The 19,399-nt window shown below is 39.3% G+C and overlaps 1 protein-coding gene across 1 annotated transcript in view; it reads left to right on the top strand.

The window, feature by feature from the left end:
- The window catches only part of PHLPP1 (PH domain and leucine rich repeat protein phosphatase 1), a 214,966-nt gene that overhangs the window by 188,213 nt on the left and 7,354 nt on the right, over positions 1-19,399 (top strand). Inside the window, exons 12-15 of the mRNA XM_044921274.1 lie at positions 26-226; positions 3,097-3,259; positions 12,308-12,438; positions 16,851-16,955. Of these exons, the coding sequence (XP_044777209.1) occupies positions 26-226; positions 3,097-3,259; positions 12,308-12,438; positions 16,851-16,955 (600 nt within the window). The remainder of the gene's footprint in view (positions 1-25; positions 227-3,096; positions 3,260-12,307; positions 12,439-16,850; positions 16,956-19,399) is intronic.

The following is a 19,399-nucleotide window of genomic DNA, read 5'->3' as shown; positions in this document are numbered from 1 at the left end:
TTTTGTTGCAATTTTGTCATTGTAGCCTGAGATTCCTGAATGCATCTGCAAACAAACTGGAAACCCTTCCTCCAGCCACTCTTTCTGAAGAGACGAACAGCATCTTACAGGAGTTGTATTTGACAAATAACAACCTCACAGATAAATGTGTGCCCTTGTTAACAGGACACCCCCATCTAAAGATCCTTCACATGGCCTACAACCGACTTCAAAGTTTTCCAGCAAGGTAAAAGAAGATCACAGAGGGATGTTGTTCGTTGCATTTCTGAAAATGGATTCGTAGATGGAAAAGCAAAAGATAAAATGTTTATTTCCCAGATCATGTGAAGCTTGTTCCTCCTGATCCTTGTTCACAGTTGTCTTTCATCTAAGCCATGATTAGCATTTCCCTAAAGAGAAAGGTTTTAGTTTTTCTAATATGAATGTATCCCAAGACCTAGTCACAACCATGTTACTTGTGATTTTGAAATAAGATCTGTCATTTCATGGGCATGTTTTTTCTTTTGGTTCTTTTTAGCCAAATTATGTTTTAAAAATTACCTTACTGTGGTGTGTAGGAATTTAGAACATAAACTAGAATACCTTACGGTTCTTAATTCGCTACCGGTTTTTATATTTGTGCGGTGGTGTAAAAAGCAGTTGTGGTCTCTGCAACCACAGAAGCCCTGTGGCGTTGTAAATAATTTATGGCTCTCAGAATATTCCATTTTTAATTCTGTTGTAATGTGAACATTACAACAGAATGTTGTAATGCTGATTTTGGGGAGCAGTGGCGCTGTGTCTAACTTTGACTGAATCCCCACACTGAGCCGGGAAGGATTCACTAGGCTTCTGTGTCATTGGCATTTGGCATCTAACAAGTTAGGACTTGGAACGCATATCCACACACCAAAGCAGCAAACACTAGCCCCTCTACCATTCTGCTGCCAACTACAGCTCAGCCCTGGGACAAAGCAAAATATTGGCCCAGCTTCCCCCCACAGCCATCAAGGCTCTCAACCTACAGAAACCTCACTATGCATTGCAAATATGCACTGACTTCAAGTGTTGCTCTGTTTGGTTGTTGTTGTTGTATATCTTTATTTCTTGATTTTTTCCTCTCATTTGATGTTAATGATGTTAATGACTAAACCTTTTTTCTTCTGTGTACTGTATTTCTATGTACTTTTTTTTTTTTTAACTTCTATGTACTTTTACTGTGTACATAGTATTTTACTATGGAATGAGGAGATGATATTTTTGAAAGAAAACATGGTCATCACATAACAGTATCTCTGAAAGGACTCGTGGTCCTATTTGAGATGGTGAGTAAGCCCTGCAGGAGAAATGTCATCAACTCAAATTTTGATGGTATTCCCCCGTGACCCATGCCCGTTGTAATCAGCCTAAATACAGAGAACTTTTTTATGCACCTCATAAAAATCCACTCTGCTATAATTTCTATCTCCCTGGGGATTGTGATATGCCACAGGAACTCCCTTGAAGACTCCCGAGTTCCTTAAGAGTCAGGACTGTGAATTGCCTCCATCAGGCCCACGTCTCCTATGAGGTCTGGCCTGGGGTAGACACTCCACAGCCGGTTGCTGAACGAAAGAACATGCTCCAGCCGTATGGCCCTTTGACCACTTTCTTTGTATGTTGACGGATAGAAACTTCTTTAACTTTTTCTTTGTTGGAAAAAAAATATTTCTATACTTTCAGTCATGTTTCATGCCCCATTACTCATTGATTTCTCCATATTTCTTCCCCAAAAGTAATAGTCTCACAAATTCAGGCAGTCGGAGCTGGATTACATCACAGTCCACGTACACAATGTTGTTTGTAATGCATCTTAATGCCGTGTTGGCTGTTTAGGATATTAAAAGACTTGATGTCGTCGTATGAAAACTTAGTTCCTATTGTATCATTGGCATATATTTATTTTCAAGATAAGCAAATAAGATAACCTTTACATTTGAGAGATGACAGGAAGAAAAGTAATAAAAGAATTTCTTGCTAAATTTTTTAAAGGTTTATTATGACACAGATAGCCATAACAAACAGAGGAGATGCCGACAATTGTAAACTGAATGATTCAGATTATAAGTTTGAGTTACACTCGCTGGGAATCCTGTGCTTTTTGGAGTCGAGCATCAACAGTGGTAGAAAAAGAGTCAGAAGGGTGGTAGATGCTATTATAGGGACTATAGGGGTGGAAGGTTTTTTCCTCCAGATTTACAGAAAAGGCAAGAAACCTTAACTCTGAAATTTTCTTTATTCGGTTACTATAATTATTACTTATTATGATGATGATCAGCTATAAACTAATGTTGAACAATAAAAGACATTCTTAAACAAAAGTGTTCAATATATTAGGACATGCTATTAAGGTAAGGTTAGAGAGTCCGCTTTTGTAGATGTTTAGCAGGAGGTAAGAGAAATTTCTTTTGGGTATGGTTTAAATTTGGGCACCGCCAGAAGGTCAAGAGATGATCCGGATGATACTCCCCACCACCTTATCATCACGAATGATGTCAGAGGAATTTGGGGAGTAGGGTTTTAGGAGAAAGCATATCTTCATACGAGCCCCGTTCTCCTCTACATCCCCTTGAGTTCTCAGTGCCAATACAAAGAAATCATTCTCTCAAACTGAGCTCTTTTAAAGCACTTATATTGGACTAATGCTCTCTTTTGACCCACTTGAGTAGGATTTTTATTGGAGTTCAGACTAAGCTATGTAGCATAGTTATTGTTGCTGAGATAACTTAATTCACACAGTTTTAAGAGGAAAGGGACATCCATTTTTCTATTTTTGCTTAATTTGAAGAGTTGAAGTTAGTAGTTTTTGTTTTGTAGTAGGAAAGGAAGTGTTAAAATACTTTGATACTCAAAAACAGTAGTGAAAAATGGTCATTTGTTAAAATGGCTACTACAAGTGAATCTTTTTTTTTAATTCCAGGATAGTTAACATGAAGTGTGTATTATACAAGTCAATCTTTAAAGGATCTTTAGACTCATAGTAAATTCCCTTTTTATTCTCATTATGTATTATTTTCTTCTTAAATTGCCTTATGATTATTTTTTGACCCCCTGCCCCTTGGATTTTGTCTTTTTTAGTAAAATGGCAAAACTGGAGGAACTTGAAGAAATTGACATCAGTGGGAATAAACTGAAAGCCATCCCGACAACCATCATGAATTGCCGGCGCATGCACACCATGATTGCTCATTCTAATTGCATCGAGGTCTTTCCTGAAGTTATGCAGCTCCCAGAAATCAAGGTATGTGGTTTGATCTCATAAACTCCAAGCTGCAGGTCAGGGGTGTTTGCACCTTTGTTGGATTGAAGACTCTCAGTCATCCCTGCCCCATCCTTCCTAACTACTAGACTACACTGTCGAGTCAACAGAGGGGGAAAAAAAACAAGAAGAAGAAGAAGAAATAAAAAGGCACTGGATTAGGAGTTGGGAAGATTATATTCTGGGCCCTGTCCATAACTAGCTGTGTGAATTAAGGGTAACCATAGAGTCACCTAACTCTTTCTTATCTGTCTAACAATACTTGTCCTCCTTATTTCCAGGGTGGTTATGAGGCTCGAAGGAGATTGTCACTCAAATGTCTGACAGCAGTTTGAAAAGGTTAACATTACCACTGCACACTCGCCCCCAGACTCCCCCAATTAAGTAGCATCCGCTGTACAGCACCCACTTAGTCACAGTTCCCTAGATCAGTACAGCATCAATACTGTCACTAAACAGTCCTTTCAACTTAATGAAACTAGCAGAACAGGTATTATTCCCATTTGATATTGGGGTGCTGAATAATGAAGGGATTTGTGTACATGAAGATAGGAATTGGTGGCAGAGATAGTCTGCAGTTCCTGACTTCTGACTCAGGGTAGATCATAGGCTGAAACCAGTTCACCAGAATGAAAGCCATCTAACAACTTTTTATTCATGTTTTTTTGGTGCCAAAGTAAGAAGTTCTTTACATAGCATGTATTTTTTCATTTGCATCTTAGCATTTCCGATCATCAGTTTTGTGCTTAATAAAAAATAACTCAGTGGTTATAGACTTGGAGCACATTCTAACCTCCTAAAGGGAACAGAAGTCATCCTACTTGGCCACTCTTCATTTTTCAGGCACTTTCTGATACGACCTTTATGTATCAGATTTAAGAAAGTGTATAGACATTTGAAGGCACTTTAAGTGGCACTCATAATCTTTCACCACAGCTGTTTTTGTACATTTGCATGGTTGAGGTGTACACAAGCCATTTCCTAAGTGTGTTCATGTGTGTGCACGCTTTAGGCCACGATGTGTTTCACTGTGAGCACACCATCATTTCATACATCACGGGCGTTTTCGAACATTGGTTATAAGCTAGCAGCCATAGTTTACTTGTACTTTCTACATAGGACCTTACACACTGGCGAAGAGGGGGGGCTCTGAAGGGAGACAGACCTGGAGCTGAATCCAGCTATAAGTTCCTTAACTGCCCCATCTCCTCAGCTGGACAGTGAGGGGAAGAATAGTCCTTCCTTTACAGCACTGCTGAGGATGAAAGGAAATAGTACGTGTGAACGTTTGCAGTAGGAGTGGCATGTAGCGAGAACTCTGTAAAGGTTAGCTACAGTTATATAGTCCTTGATGGGGTTCAGCTGTGATGTTGGTTATATGGAGCAACTGTTCCGGTTGATGATCGGTAAAATACGGAAATCTGTTCCTTAAATATGTCTTTGCCTCCAGTACCAGGTTAGCTGCTAAGCTTCCCGGGGCCCCTGTGTTGCCCATTGCTGGACATGGGGGCAGCGCCGTGGTATCTTCTGGGGGCACCTATTAAACTGGTCTCTGTGCACTGTGCCTGGTGCGACCCCAGGACAAGAAGGGAAAAGTCTCCAGACCAACCTCCCATTTGCTGGTCTTACTTTCTGCTCCTGGCTTTTAATGTTCTGTAACTCTAAATTGTGGATTAGGCTTTTTTTTTTTTTTTAAGTGTCTGGTTTAAAGTACAGATACAGGTAGACATTTAAACTTTTCAGGTTTTGACTAGATTTTGCAAAATCTGACTATTGTTCAGTGAAAATGAATTCTCTACTCGACCCTAGCTTGGCTTCCTGGATTCTAAAGTCGGTGCCTTCTATTTCTTTTGAATGTCTTCTGTTGACTTCTGTCTGTGCCTGACTACGCAGCTCCTTTAAAAGTTTTACTTCTGGTATTGCTTTTTTAATGGTTTTGTTTCTTTTGGTCTTTGATTTTTCTTGTTATCCCAGCTATTATATCTTAGCAGTTTCTGTATGTTAATATGTCCTGTCTTTTTTTTTTTTTTAATTTTATTCATTTATTTGTCAGAGAAAGAGCATAAGCAGAGGGAGCAGCAGAGGGAGAAGCAGGCTCCCCGCTGAGCAAGGAGCCCAATGCGGGGCTCGATCCCAGGACTCTGGGATCATGGCCTGAGCCGAAGGCAAACGCTTAACCAACTGAGCCACCCAGGCGTCCCATGTCCTGTCTTTCTGATCCAGCTCTTCCATTACCAATAGATAGAGATTTTGTTGTTGGGGGTTTTCTTTGGGGTGGGAGTGGTGATGAGCAATATCAAGTATCCTTTATATACAGAAGTGTACATTTCGCAGCCCTGGGCAGATAGCATTGATAAAATAGTTATATTGTTTTAGAACCCTGAATTGGTATGTCAGTGTTCTTTCATATGAGAATATTTTAAATTGCAGAGTATTTACACACATTTAAACCATCCAAAAGAAAATTCTTGGTAAAAAGGCTTGCTGTATCTCAAGTGATAAAATACCTATGAGCATCTGCAAACTGAGCTCTAAATTAGCATGTTTTTAATGTCCTAAGTTGAAATACTCAGCCTATACTAAAATTTTATTATTGAGTTAATAACCCTAGATTATATTCCTATTGCTTGTTGAAAATAAAGTGAAGTAATTGTAAAGTAGTTCCTAAAAGGTATTATGATCATTGCAATTATAAAAACTGAGCAGGGAACATGATTTAAAGAGGGAGAGGCCCTACTATATTTAACTAGCTTGTTCTCTCCAAGCAGTCTCTTCTTTTAAGACTTTAAAGGAAAGTGCTTATTCATAGCTTTGTTACCAAAACTTCAAAGCCAATTATTACTTAAAAGGGTAAACAAGTTCCCCTACTAAAATACATGTGCTAAAATACATTTTTTAACTTGAAAAATTAAGCCATTATTCATGTACCCCTAAAACAGAAACTGTATGCACCTTCTAGTCTTGGATAAAATTTAAGTCTGGTCTTTTCTCATTTTGGTACATTCAGTGAGATCTGCTCATCCTCAGGCATCGATTTCTATACTTGGGCAAGAAGGTCATATAAGTTATTAGTAGGAAAACATGTATTTTCAGAATTTTCCAGTGAGCCCAAGTGGACCCAGAGTCAGAGTACTTTTTGTTCCTTAGTTTTATTGTCTTCACTTCTGTTTAGCACTTTCAAATAAATCTTCCCTACCTCCAGTCCTGTATTCCCAGAGCAGGTTATTTGTTCTATCCTGGTTCTAAAATAGAAGGGCTTCCCTCTGGATATAGATCAGCTCTTAATGAGGTAGAGAAGAAGACATGATTCCAGAGTCACCATATAAGCCAGACTTGGCTTGGCTGGTCCTGAGCTGAAGTCCACATTTCGGCTGCCCATGGTAATGAATCCAAATAGCAAAAGTGACCATGAGTATGGCGCTCGGTTCCCCAAGATCTTAGTTGAGTAACTTCCAATTAGTGACTAACCTTTTTGAAGTGTGGTTTAAGTAGATAAATGTGTGACATATGTGAATGAAATTTGTAGTTTAAACACCATATCAGCAGCAACTTCTTTTTTAAATTTAACATGTTCCTGTGGCATCTTGATTTTAATTACTGGATGAACAGTATCTTTTAAAATGTTTTAAATCTGGGATGCCTGGGTGGCTCAGTCGGTTAAGCGTCTGCCTTTGCCTCAGGTCATGATCCCAGGGTCCTGCGATCGAGTCCGACATTGGGCTCCTTGTTCAGCGGGGAGCCTGCTTCTCCCTCTGCCTGCCACACCCCCTTGCTTGTGCTCTCTCTGACAAATTTTAAAAAAAACTTTAAAAAAAGATTAAAAAGAATAATAAAATAAAATGTTTTAAATCTTCAGAAGATTATTTTCATGTTGTACCATGCAGTGATGAACTACTTGGATAAGGTGAGTGAACTCATCTCTAGGATCTGTGTTAGTTTCACTGGGAAGTGAAGTATGAAGTTGACTATCCCTTGGAATCAAACTCTGCTTGCTCTTGTTTCTAAGGAGAGAGAGAGAGAGAGAGAGAGAGAGAGAACCAGCTTGGTGATAAAGACACCAAGAACGTGGGGAAACGGCTGGGTCAGAACGGATGAAAGAAAAGAGATTAATTCTTTGGAAAGTAGGATAATGCAAATGAAGACAGATCAGGGACCAGTTAGGTGTTAGCTGGGTAGAATAGCTGACCTCATAGACTTAAAAGGTCATCGAGGCATTTATACTGCATATCTGAAAGCCAGAAACCAGGAGCAGTCGTCGTTATGGTCCTAGAATCTGGGTCAGTAATAATTATTTAGGAGATTTCCTAACATTACCTTTAACTTTGATTCCTCACAAAAATCCCGTCCTGGAAAGTCTCAGGAGTCTCAGGAGTGGCCCCTTTGCTGTCGCGACCACGCACACTTGAACCTGTTGATTCACAGTAGTGTTTATTTCCCCCTCTGGCCTGGGGATCCCCAGGGTGGGGCCTGCGGTGCCATCTCTGTAGATCCCTGATGTCTGGCCTATCATCTGCCGCTTTGTAGGTGCCAAATCAGTGTTCCTTTGGATGACTACTTGCATTTATTTGCTTCTTAATGAATTCATAATGAAAATTAGTGAGCCTGTTCAGAGAAAAATCACAGTATTTGTAATAGAGAAGGAGGCTTTATACAAGATTAAAGGTCTTCTTTTGCAACTCCCTGATGAAAGGTGGGGCAGTTTAAACAATATACATGTCTGAGTAATTACAGAAATAATTACACCAGCAGCTTTCGCCCCATGAGGGCCAGGGAGTGCAGAGGTGAGTGGGAGCCCCCCGTTGGCACCTGGCAGAGCTGTCGGGCAGCATGGCTGAGGTGGCGGGCTAGCTGTGCTCTCAAGAATGACGCAAGCTGTTGCAGAGTCGCCCAGAGCCAGGAGGTAAAGTTGCCGTTTGAGGGCAACACGGGCAGTTACCGGGCAGATAATAGAACACACACTGCTATGAAAATGGATATGCCCGGGGCACCTGGGTGGCTCAGCTGAGTGTCTGACTCTTGGTTTCGGTCCTGGGATCAAGCCCCAGGTCAGGCTCTGCACTCAGTGAGGAGTCTGCTTGAGATTCTGTCTCTCCCTCTGCCTCCCCACTCATGTGCTGGCTCGCTCGCTCGCTCTCTCTAAAATACATACATAAATCTTTTTTAAAAATGGATACGCCTGGGCGCCTGGGTGGCTCAGTTGGTTAAGCGACTGCCTTTGGCTCAGGTCATGATCCTGTGGTCCCTGGATCGAGTCCCGCATCGGGCTCCCTGCTCGGCAGGGAGCCTGCTTCTGCCTCTGACCCTCCCCCCTCTCATGTGCTCTCTCTCTCTCATTCTCTCTGTCTCAAATAAATAAATAAAATCTTTAAAAAATAAATAAATAAATAAATAAAAATGGATACGCCTATGTCTTTAGTAATGTTTTGTGAGGAAAATATTATAATAAAGATATTGGAGCTTTGGTAATAACTATGCTTAAATGATAGATCAGTTCTCTTTAAGATGCACTGATTATTTTCCTGTGCTCTTAGGTAAACGAATTAGCAGTAATTTTCCTCTAAGTCATGAGTTCCTCCAACTATGAGTTATCTCACTTTTTCCGAGGATTGGATAATTCTGTTTTCAGTATTCTTACCAGAATTTTGTAGGATAGCCAAATAACTTTTGCAAGCTATGTCCTAGAAGAGGCCTGAGAGGGAAAGGTAATTTTGTTAGTTATGTGGTAGGCAAATTTAACATTCTGTTTAGCAACATATTTTCAAGAAAGTTTTAGCGCATTAAACAATAGAGAAACATTAAATAACATAGACTGTGCAAGTACTGTGTTTTTCTCCAGTCTCACCCCCCCCCAATTTTCTGTTTCCCAGTGGCAACCATTACACTCACTCAGCTAACAAGTGTTTGTTGAGAACTGTTAAAAGAATAGGAAATAGTACTTATAAATGGAGCACTCACTATTTATGTGAATGCCAATAGGTAGCGCTAGGTACCAGCATCCTGTAATTTTTATGAACAAACCTCCTTCAATGTGCAGCACAGTTTGCCACTAAAGAAAGTGTCGCATTGGGGTGCGACTTACTCCAGATGGAATTTAATCTAAGCACATGTGTCTCAGTTCCCATCCTAGCTGACTGAATTACTGGAGGACCTTCTCAGAAGATCCGTTCATGTATTCGTTCAGCAAATAATTGTCTACCCGTTCCCAGGCAATTAGCTGTTCATTGGCTCCTCATTGGAAGGAAAGTATTCGTTGGGCACCGCTCTTCGTGCCGCACAGCACTCCGGACACGGGAGGAGAAGCCGCAGCGCCTGTTCCCAGGATCATAGTCTAATGGAAGGAATAAATAAGCAAGGGGCATCAGTTGAAGCAGGGGTCCTAGTGGAATTGGCACTGAGTTGAGTCTTAGAAGCATAAGGAAGATTTTACCAGGTGAGAGGCAGGGAAAGCTTGAAGAGTCCCAGTCACAGAGAGTAGTTTGTGCAGAGGCTCAAGTGAGAACATGACACATGCAGGAACTGGAATTGAGTTTGACGCAGTTGAATATAGAGTGCGAGGAAGCAGGTGGTGAAAGGTGCAGATGAAGGGCCTTATTTGACATGCTGAGGAGTCTGGTGGCAGATTGGAAGGCGGTAGGGAGCAACTGAAAGACAAGCCGGAGTGTGATCAGATGGGATAAAGCACGTCAGAGTCACCCTGACAGCACGGTGGGGAGTGGGTCAGAGGGAAGCGAGACTAGAGCAGAGTCAGGATGCGGTCCCAGGCCTCCCGGGAGACCTGATGCGGTTGGACAGGATACAGGAGCTGGCTGCAGTAAATTAAGGGTCAGCTGGGGGCGGTGGCGGCGGAGGGTCGTGATGATGATGAGCACCGCCTAAGAGGATTATTTATAAAGACATCGCCAGCATTGTCTTTATAAATAAATACCCTATTGAACTCATTTTATAATTTTGTAATTTAAACAATGAGCAGTTACAACTGCAGAACTGTGAAAGTTTAAGTCATTAGGTAACATTAGAAAAACGTTGCTTATCAATTTCATAAAAGTCAGTGATGTTCTGAAAGGTCTGTAGTCTTTCCCTGTAGGGCATGCTCTGACCTGAACTTGTTTCTACAATGCATCAGCCAGCCCTTTCAATCACTTGTTCTGTTACGCATCAGCCAGCCCTTAAGCTTGGCTTTCATCACTACTCGGCACGTTGTGCTGATCCCATTTATCTTCCCTGTGCTGATGTATATCCTGATGGAATAGCCTGTCATTAATCAGTATTAATCAGTTTTTCACTGAAGTCCAGTTGACTGTTGATGGAACCATTATAAGTGGGAAAACAGAAGAAAAAGGAGAGGACAATTTCCCTATTAATGTTTAGGTTAAGTGAATTTCTGTACTTAGAGTATTAAGGCTATCAAAAGGGATGGGAGTGCAGATACGGAATAAGTAAAATGTGATGACGTTGTGCCTACATTTATGTTTTTTAAAAGTTTGGGTTCATATTAATGAGGCTGCAAGAATATAGAATAGTAACCCTGGTTGTGTTAGGGTGCTATATTTAAGGCAAGTTTTCTAAGCGTTTCTGCTGGTCCAACTTTTTGTAATGTGGTTATAATCCTCTCATAATAAAAAGTAATCATTTTTATTCTTTTTAAAGATTTTATTTATTTTTTGACAGAGACAGCGAGAGAGGGAACACAAGCAGGGGGAGCGGGAGAGGGAGAAGCAGGCTTCCTGCGGAGCAGGGAGCCTGATGAGGGACTGGATCCCAGGACCCCGGGATCATGACCTGAGCCGAAGGCAGACGCTTAATGACTGAGCCACCCAGGTGCCCCCAAAAATAATTATTTTAGATTGCATATAATTTTATATCATTGCTTCTGTTTGGGAGCAAGGGTATAAAATAATTTGTATGGAAACATTGCATTATTTGAAGTCAGTTGAGAATCTATTTCTCCGAAAATGCAGGTTTTCATTTTATTCAGTCTCTGTCCCTCCCCAATCTATAATAGACTTAAGAATTTTTCCAAATAAAAATGATTTTGTCTACTTTTAATATTCTGAAATTCTCGGATGCAATTTGCCTTTCAAACCATCTTAAGATCTTTAATAGGCTCTTGAGGCATTTTCTTAAATTATAATAAGCTGCCACCCCAAGCCAGATAGTTGAATGCTTCCTACCCATTCTGCCGAATTGTGGGTTACATATTCTGCTATCCAGAAAAATTGCCAATTACTCTTATTCTCTCTTGCACATGGCGAGCTGTCTTCTACCCTGGTTCCCTGCTCCTATCACGCAAATGCAGCACCTCATTTTAGGGCTTATCTCATTTAAACCTTACATAGGTTTTGTGAGAAAGAAGGTATTATTCCCATTCACAGATAGCACATAATTTTTGTTCTAATCAATATGCTGACCCGTTTTGTGGTTGTTTTCCAAATGAGATTAGACAGGAGCTGTTGGAGAGTCCAGGTAGTGGATGCCTGGAGGGCAGGATCCATATGTGACTTGTGCCTTTTTCCCTTGCATATACTAGGCATGTGCACCAGCTCGTCTTTTACCAATTTCTTATTTAGCTTCTTTTGAATTATCTTCTCATTTTGTATGTTTTCCTGCCTTTCCTCATGTTGCAAGTTTTTTGGTTTAAGAAAGCCCTTCACTGTTGCATTTTGATGTTAGAACTGTAACCCTTATGGTCATAACAGGTGCACAGATTTTTGTGAGCAGTAAGAAAAACTATGCTTAGGGTCTTCAGTTAATGCTTATTTTTTTAATGTAGAGATCAGCTTAAAAGGATAAAGATGGGGAGAGTTAACACAGATTTTCTGCATTAGTCAAAGACAGTAAACATTGTAGCTGCATTTAGCAAAATCTGTTTTAAGTGTTTATGGGAGGGTAGCAGACAACATAATTTTTCTGCATTTGGCCAGCATCATGTAGTGAATGGTCCGACGGATTCTCAGGGCAAAGGGTAGGAGCATAGAACCACCTGAACCACCTGTCCAGGCCCTCACTTCCTGTTTCCCCTCATTCATTCAGTGCGTGGACCTGAGCTGTAATGAGCTAAGCGAAGTCACTTTACCAGAAAACCTGCCTCCAAAACTACAAGAACTAGACCTGACTGGAAACCCCCGACTTGCCCTCGATCACAAAACCTTGGAACTTCTGAAGTAAGTATTTTGTGACGCTCGGCAGCCCCATCTGACAATGGGATTTATAACTTAGTGAAAACATTGAACAGAATATGAAGGACCCATTGATTTATTAGCTGTATCTACACATGTTTGAGGTGATTTGTGAGTCTATAGTTCACCATCATGGAGGGCCAAAAACAATTTCAGATAGTTGGATACTCAGGTGTCCTGTCAGAAAGTTTTTGAGGAAGTATCCAGACAAAAAGAGAACAAGAATAATGAGTACAAAGAGGGAAAGAGGATAGAAAGAAAGACAAGGGGAGAGCAATGACTAGCCAAGATGTAAACTTACATCTCAGTTACTGATAACATGGTGTGATGCTTAATGCAAATGTTATGAAAGGATTTTGAAAGAGATGCGTAATGTGGGGAAAATGCACAATGTGGAACTGAAGTCCAGATTATTTAAGCAAAAGTGGGAGTGTGGGGTAGTTAGATCCTGCTAAATTATCTTCTTGTTTGGGGAAAGAATTCTTTGATACGGTCTCATTCTTGATGTCGATAGAGAATTACAGGTTCACTGTGTAAAACATTAAAGGAAACCTCATTAGAAAAGATGTCTTTAAAAAATTTTCATCACAGACCTCTAAATGTCGAGAGAATTGAATTATGCTTCCCAATTGAATATTATATAGCCATTAAAAACAATGATGTAGAGTTACATTACTAACTCTAAAGATCTCTACATATGATGTTAAATGAGAATGTTGACAGAGAAATTTATACGGTATGTTCCCACTTTTTTGCAAAATAAATATATGTGCATTGGGCGTGTGTGCTTGTGTATACCTGGAAAATGCCCGCAAGGATATAAAACAAAATGTTACAATAGTGTTATTCTCTGGATAATAGGATTATGGATGGTCTTCATTACCTTCTTGAAACTTTTCTGAATTCTCGCAGAATTTTTTTGCAGCTGGTCTTAACTAAGTTTTGGACATGGATACACACTAGTCATTATGTATGGCATTTAGGCTTAAACCCTGTTATACTGTCTACTGCTGAAAGTCATATTCCATTATCTTAGTAAAACTGAAAAGGAGAATTTTTTAAAAAGAGTAGCATTAGTAGTCTATTAATATTATCCTAGGCTTTTAGTGCAAGCCAGAATTTGAACATCACTCAAGGTGATTCCTGGATAGAATTGGCCTAATTAGTGCCTGTTGGTTTTAGGTACTTAATTGATTTCAATATATAATTGAATAATACTGCTTAAGTAGAGTGTTGTAGGAAAGCCACAGGGGACCTAGACACTCTCCACCGTTTGTCAGTATGTGAAGCCTTGGCCCAAATCCCTCAGTCTGTACAGACCTTAGTTTTCTCACCTACGTGATGGGGAAGATGGCCTACATACTTGCTAAGGGACTTCTCAGAACTAAGAGTGCATGGATTATCAATATATATTTCATCTTTATACAGGTAAATTTTTGAGTATTACAAATATATGAAATTTTGTATTAAAAATATATCAAAATTAGTTAATAAATGGAAATAGCTGTTTGGAGAAAAAAGTTGAATTTGTACTACACACCAAAATACATTCCAGCTAAATTAGAGTTAACTCTATAAAATGAAATAATTTCTAAAAGTAAGAAAAAATCATATATGACTTTTTAGGCCAAAAAATGTAGACGGGGGGGGGGCGGTGGGAGGCAGGGATCACAAGAGGAGAAATCAATATATAGAGATTGGTTTTGATATTCGTTATAAATATTTAAAAGTATGTTTTATACAGAAAAATTTGAAATATCTTTCCAGAAGTAATCAAGAGTAAATCTAAAAGGCAAATGACAAACTTCTTAAGAAGAAACACTGGCAAAAAAAACAAAAAACAAAAATAAAAGCATTAGTGTTCTTGATAGAAAATGTTCTTATAAGAAAAGTACTCAAACAGCAAACAAGCAAAGAACATTAACATTTCACAAAAGAAGTACAGATAGGTACATGAAACCATGATGTTCAATCTCAGTATATCAAGGAAATATTAAATATTTAAATAACATTTTCCTCCCTCACATTGGTGCTGCTGGGGTACTGTAAATTGACATAACTTCTCTTAAAAGCTATTGACTTTGTATCAAGCTTTTAAAAATATTCACATACTTAGACCAAGGTTTTCTATTTCTGTTTCTATTATTTCTAAAAAATAGAAATGTGGTGCTCATTTTAGGCACAGAGGTAGTCATCAAGATATATCTAATTATCTTTAGGATGAACATAAAATGTCATGGGGAAATGTTCATGATGTAATTAGAAAAAAGATGCAAAACCACATATATAGAATGACCCCAGTATTATACATGTGTAAGAAAAATCTATCTATTCAAGTCTCTGCAGTGAACATGTTACTGAACTGGCCTGAGCAACTACAAAGAAACACATGTGTTCTCAGATTTTAAAAAGGTAACAATGAAATCGTAACACTTTTATGTTAAAGATGTTGCCTTCTGTTTAATAGCGGGAAGGCTATGGCTTCTTCCTAACTTGGGAGAGCTTCCGTATCTAATGTATTTCTTGTGCTTCTCGAGGCTTGGCCTGTTTATCGGGCATGAGCCGCAGTGAGTGCATGTGGTGGCTCCTCTGTGTGAGCTCCAGCTCCCATGTTCTCCCAGACTCGTTTAAAGAGGTACAAGAGTCGACATTCAGGTCATTTCGGACCGCTTCTCAGCCACACTGTTCAGTTAGGCAGAGAGGGCGAAACCCCCACTTAACCAGAAGGGATTGGGAGGGGGTAGTTTAAGGATTACTTTTTCTTTAATTTCAGGCTAGGAAATGGAATTATTTCTTTGAAGGTTCTGTGTTCTATAAAAAGTATAAATGTCTTTAGAAATGAATTCTCTGGAATTCAGAAAGGCAGCGAAGATGTCATGAGAACCTTAGGTAGGCCTTAAGAAACGCTTCTCATTTGCTTACCATTGTGCAGGGATGAAATCTGGTGCCAGGTCATATGAATAGCAGATAATGGCAGACTGTCTTTTTAAATGCCTCTCTTTTATTGTTAGGATTGAAAACTTTGAAAAGAGGATATATAGCTCTGCTGTGAAATAAGGTATTAGTTTTATTTCAGGATTTTCTGTTGGCACTTTTCCAGTGTAGGATAAAGGGAAGAGTGAATGTTTGCTGGTAATTGAGAGTAGAAACTTTTCTTTCACGAAATATTTTTAAATTTCAAAGAAATTGCAATCTATTTCTAGAATCAAAGTGAATACAGTTAGGTATAGATTTACTTCTTAGAGTTGAAGGGTATTCAGTGTTTGTTGTATCTTGGAGTTAAATTCTTGGGGTCATGACAGAAGTGTCTGTGTTAAGAGATTATATGTAAGCTTTTTCTCTTGTATAAGTAATAGAGGGGAAAAACTAGTGGCAATTTATAAGGAAGTAGGATTTATTTCACCGTGTGGTAGCCAGCCTTTTTAAAAAACTGTTTCACATCTGTAGGACTTCCTGTTTGGAGGCACTGAATACTTTCTAGAAGGGTGTTTTTTATTTATTTTTTTTATTTTTTATTTTATTTATTTTTTTTTTTAAAGATTTTATTTGACACAGAGAGAGACAGCGAGAGAGGGAACACAAGCAGGGGGAGTGGGAAAGGGAGAAGCAGGCTTCCCGCCGAGCAGGGAGCCCAATGTGGGGCTTGATCCCAGGACCCTGAGATCATGACCTGAGCCGAAGGCAGTCGCTTAACCAACTGAGCCACCCAGGCGCCCCTAGAAGGGTGTTTTTTAATAAACCCCATTCAAGAGTTTACACTTTCATTATTTGTCTTGGGTCCTGTTGGACCAGTTATGGCATATGACAGCGAGGTGAGATGACTTGTCTCCCAGTTTAATTCACAGTGTTAATTTATTGAAATACCCCTCCTTTCATAATTTCATGTCTTAGCACGAATGGCTGCAAATGAGCAAAGAATTGGAAGCTTCAGGGATGACAAGTCCTCAATATTTGTGAAATATTGTACGGGGTGATATGGGCAGAAATTGGATTTGAGGATGAATGTTGCAGAATTCTCTCAAATACAATATGATTGTGGATTAGGTTTCGTACTTTTCAAATCTGGGTGTTCAGCCCATAAGAATACACCCAACATAATGATTTCTCATACTAAGGTTGAGAGCGGTCTTTTTCATGCCCAGGAGACAGCAGCCATCGAAGTGTGATGTGTAAAGGTCTCGAATCACCACCCTAGGATGCTGATAAAAACTAATTTTCATGCCCCTTTATTTTCATTTTGTTGAGTAGCTAGTTCTTGCTGATAAATATTTTAGACATGTTAAACACAAATGGTAAGTACAGAGTGCTTAGCAGGTGTTTTTCATCTCTCAAATAAAGGTAGCATTTCACACATCTTTGACTTTAATGATTCCCATCCCTTTCTTTTCTCTTGTTAGTAATATCCGCTGTTTCAAGATTGATCAGCCTTCCGCAGGAGATGCATCTGGAGCCCCAGCTGTCTGGAGCCATGGATACACTGAAGCCTCAGGGGTGAAAAACAAGTGGGTGAAACTTTGGAGTGAGAAGCGCCTCCAGCCTGCCTCCCTTCTTTAGTGGGGAAGATACTCAGTGCTAACACACACTTCCCTCGTGTCACATTGATCTGAGCAGGATTCCCTAAAGTGAGGCCACCTCAAGCCTTACGTTTGAACAGTAAGCTGAGCCCTGCTTGGCATCACATACTCTTCTCTTTGTGAGAGATGTTGCTAGGATACAGTGTAACTGACACATTCAGTCTATGTGAGACTCCAGGGTTTGGAGAAGGCCTAAGTATTGAAATGCATCCCTGCCCTTTGGAAAAGTCGATCTTTGTCTGAAGCCTGTTTACCGAGCAAAACAGGGGATAGTATTGAAGGAGAAGTAGCCTTGATTGTCCATATTCAGTCACTTCCGTTATTGATTAGTGGTTCATGGAGCTGTTTCTTAAAATCTTAAATTAGTTTGGCAGGGGGCGCCTGGGTGGCATAGTTGGTTAAGCGGCCAGCTCTTGATTTCATCTCAGGTCATGATCTCCCAGTCCTGGGATTGAGCCCCACGTGGGGCTCTGTGCTCAGCGGGGGGTCTGCTTACGGATTTCTCCCCCTCTGCACCCGCCCCACCCCCCAGCTCACATACTCACTTTCATGACACGCTCTAAAATAAATGAATAAATCTTTAAAAAACAATTAGGTTGGCAGGAGTTTCATGTTCATTCCCTGTGAGGTCAGCGGCTTGTCTTGCTGCCAGGACTTGTCCATCTCAATTTCAATTTCTTTTTCTTCCTTGTCTCAGGTGCAAATATTGATTTTCCTGAGAATTGTAATCAAGCTTTTCAGGCTTGCTTCTTATGAAGAGGTGCTAACCAGATTCCTTTCCAATTTTGCATTCCCAGCCATAATGTGTGAGAATTCTAGTTGCACATCCTTACCAGTGCTTCCTGTTATAAGGTAGTGGTGGTAGTTTTGGCCATTCTGATAGTGATAGCTCATTGTGGGTTAATTTTGCTTTTCATGATGACTAATGATGCTGATCATCTTTCCATGCATTTATCATCCATCCATATATCTTTGGTGAGAATATATTCTTTCACATCAAATATGATTACTGAAGGTATTTTTGTAGATACCCTTTATCGTTAAGAAAATTCCCTTCTAATCATACTTTGCTAAAAGTTTTTGCCATAGGCTTTTTCTGCATTCAATTGAGATGACCATATGTTTTCTTCCTTAGTCTGTTGGTGTGGTAAATTACATTGATTTTTGAATGTTGAATCAGCTTTGCATGCCCAGGATAAGTTCTACTTGGTCCCGATGTATTATCCTTTTCATATGCTGCTGGATTCAATTTGCTGGTAATTTGTTGCTCATGCCTATACTTTTCTTGTGATGTCTTTGGCTTTGATATCAGGGTAATGCTGGCCTCATTGTTGAGGACTGTTTCTTCTTCTTTAGTTTTCTTGAAAAGTTTGTACAGAATTGATATTTCTTCCTTAAAGGTTTGGTAGAATTTACCAATAAAAGCCATCTGGGCCTGGAATTTTCTTTGGTTTCTAACTACACATTCTGTTTCTTTGCTATGGGATTATCTAGCTCTTCTAGAATGAACTTTGGTAATTTAGGTCTTTTAAGGAATTTATCCCTTTCATCTAGTTTTCACGTTTGACAAACTTGTTCATATTATTATGCTTTAAAATCTGTAGGATCTGTAGTAATGGCTCTCCTTCCTGATATTGGTAATTTGTCTTTTTATACTGATCAGTTTGGTTTGAGGTTTATTAATTTTATTGATATTCTCAAAGAACCAGCTTTTGGTCTTGATTTTTCCCTATTATATTTGTTTTCTAGTTCATTGACTTATTTTTATTATTTTCTTTCTGCTTGTTCAGTTTGTTTTGCTCTTTTCTAGTTTCTTGATTTGAGCTTAGAACATTAATATTGTAATATAAGCATTTAGAGCTATACATTTCCTTCTAAGCAATTTCTCCAGTATGACTGGAGAATGTATTTTGAATGACTTGAACCCTTTAAATTTATTGAGACTTTTTGTGGCCTAGAATATTCTGGGTAAATATTCTCTGCATTTGGAAAAAATGAGTATTCTGTTGCTGTTGGGGTAGGGTGTCAATTAGATGAAGTTGGTTGATGTTGAAGTCTTGAATATCTTACTGATTATCTACTTGACAGTGGCTGAGAGACTATAATAATGGGTTTGTTTCTCCTAGTTTTATCAGTTTTGCTTCATGTGTTTCAAAGTTGTCTTAAAATGAACTGAATATTCTTTGTTCTGTAATATACTTTGATCTTAATGTATCATCTTTAGTTTAGCATAGTAGATCTTTTATCCTTTTAACCTTTTTTTTTTTTTTTTAATCCAGTCTGACTTTGTCTTTTGGGGCAGTATTTAGACCACTTGTATATTTAATGAAATTGATATGGTTAGGTTTAAATCTGCCAGCTGTTTTCTATTT

The sequence above is a fragment of the Neomonachus schauinslandi genome, chromosome 14 (assembly GCF_002201575.2).
Source record: "Neomonachus schauinslandi chromosome 14, ASM220157v2, whole genome shotgun sequence".
Classification (NCBI taxonomy): domain Eukaryota; kingdom Metazoa; phylum Chordata; class Mammalia; order Carnivora; family Phocidae; genus Neomonachus; species Neomonachus schauinslandi.
Note: the sequence above shows the minus strand (reverse complement) of the source record. Positions and strands in the feature narration are given on the sequence as shown.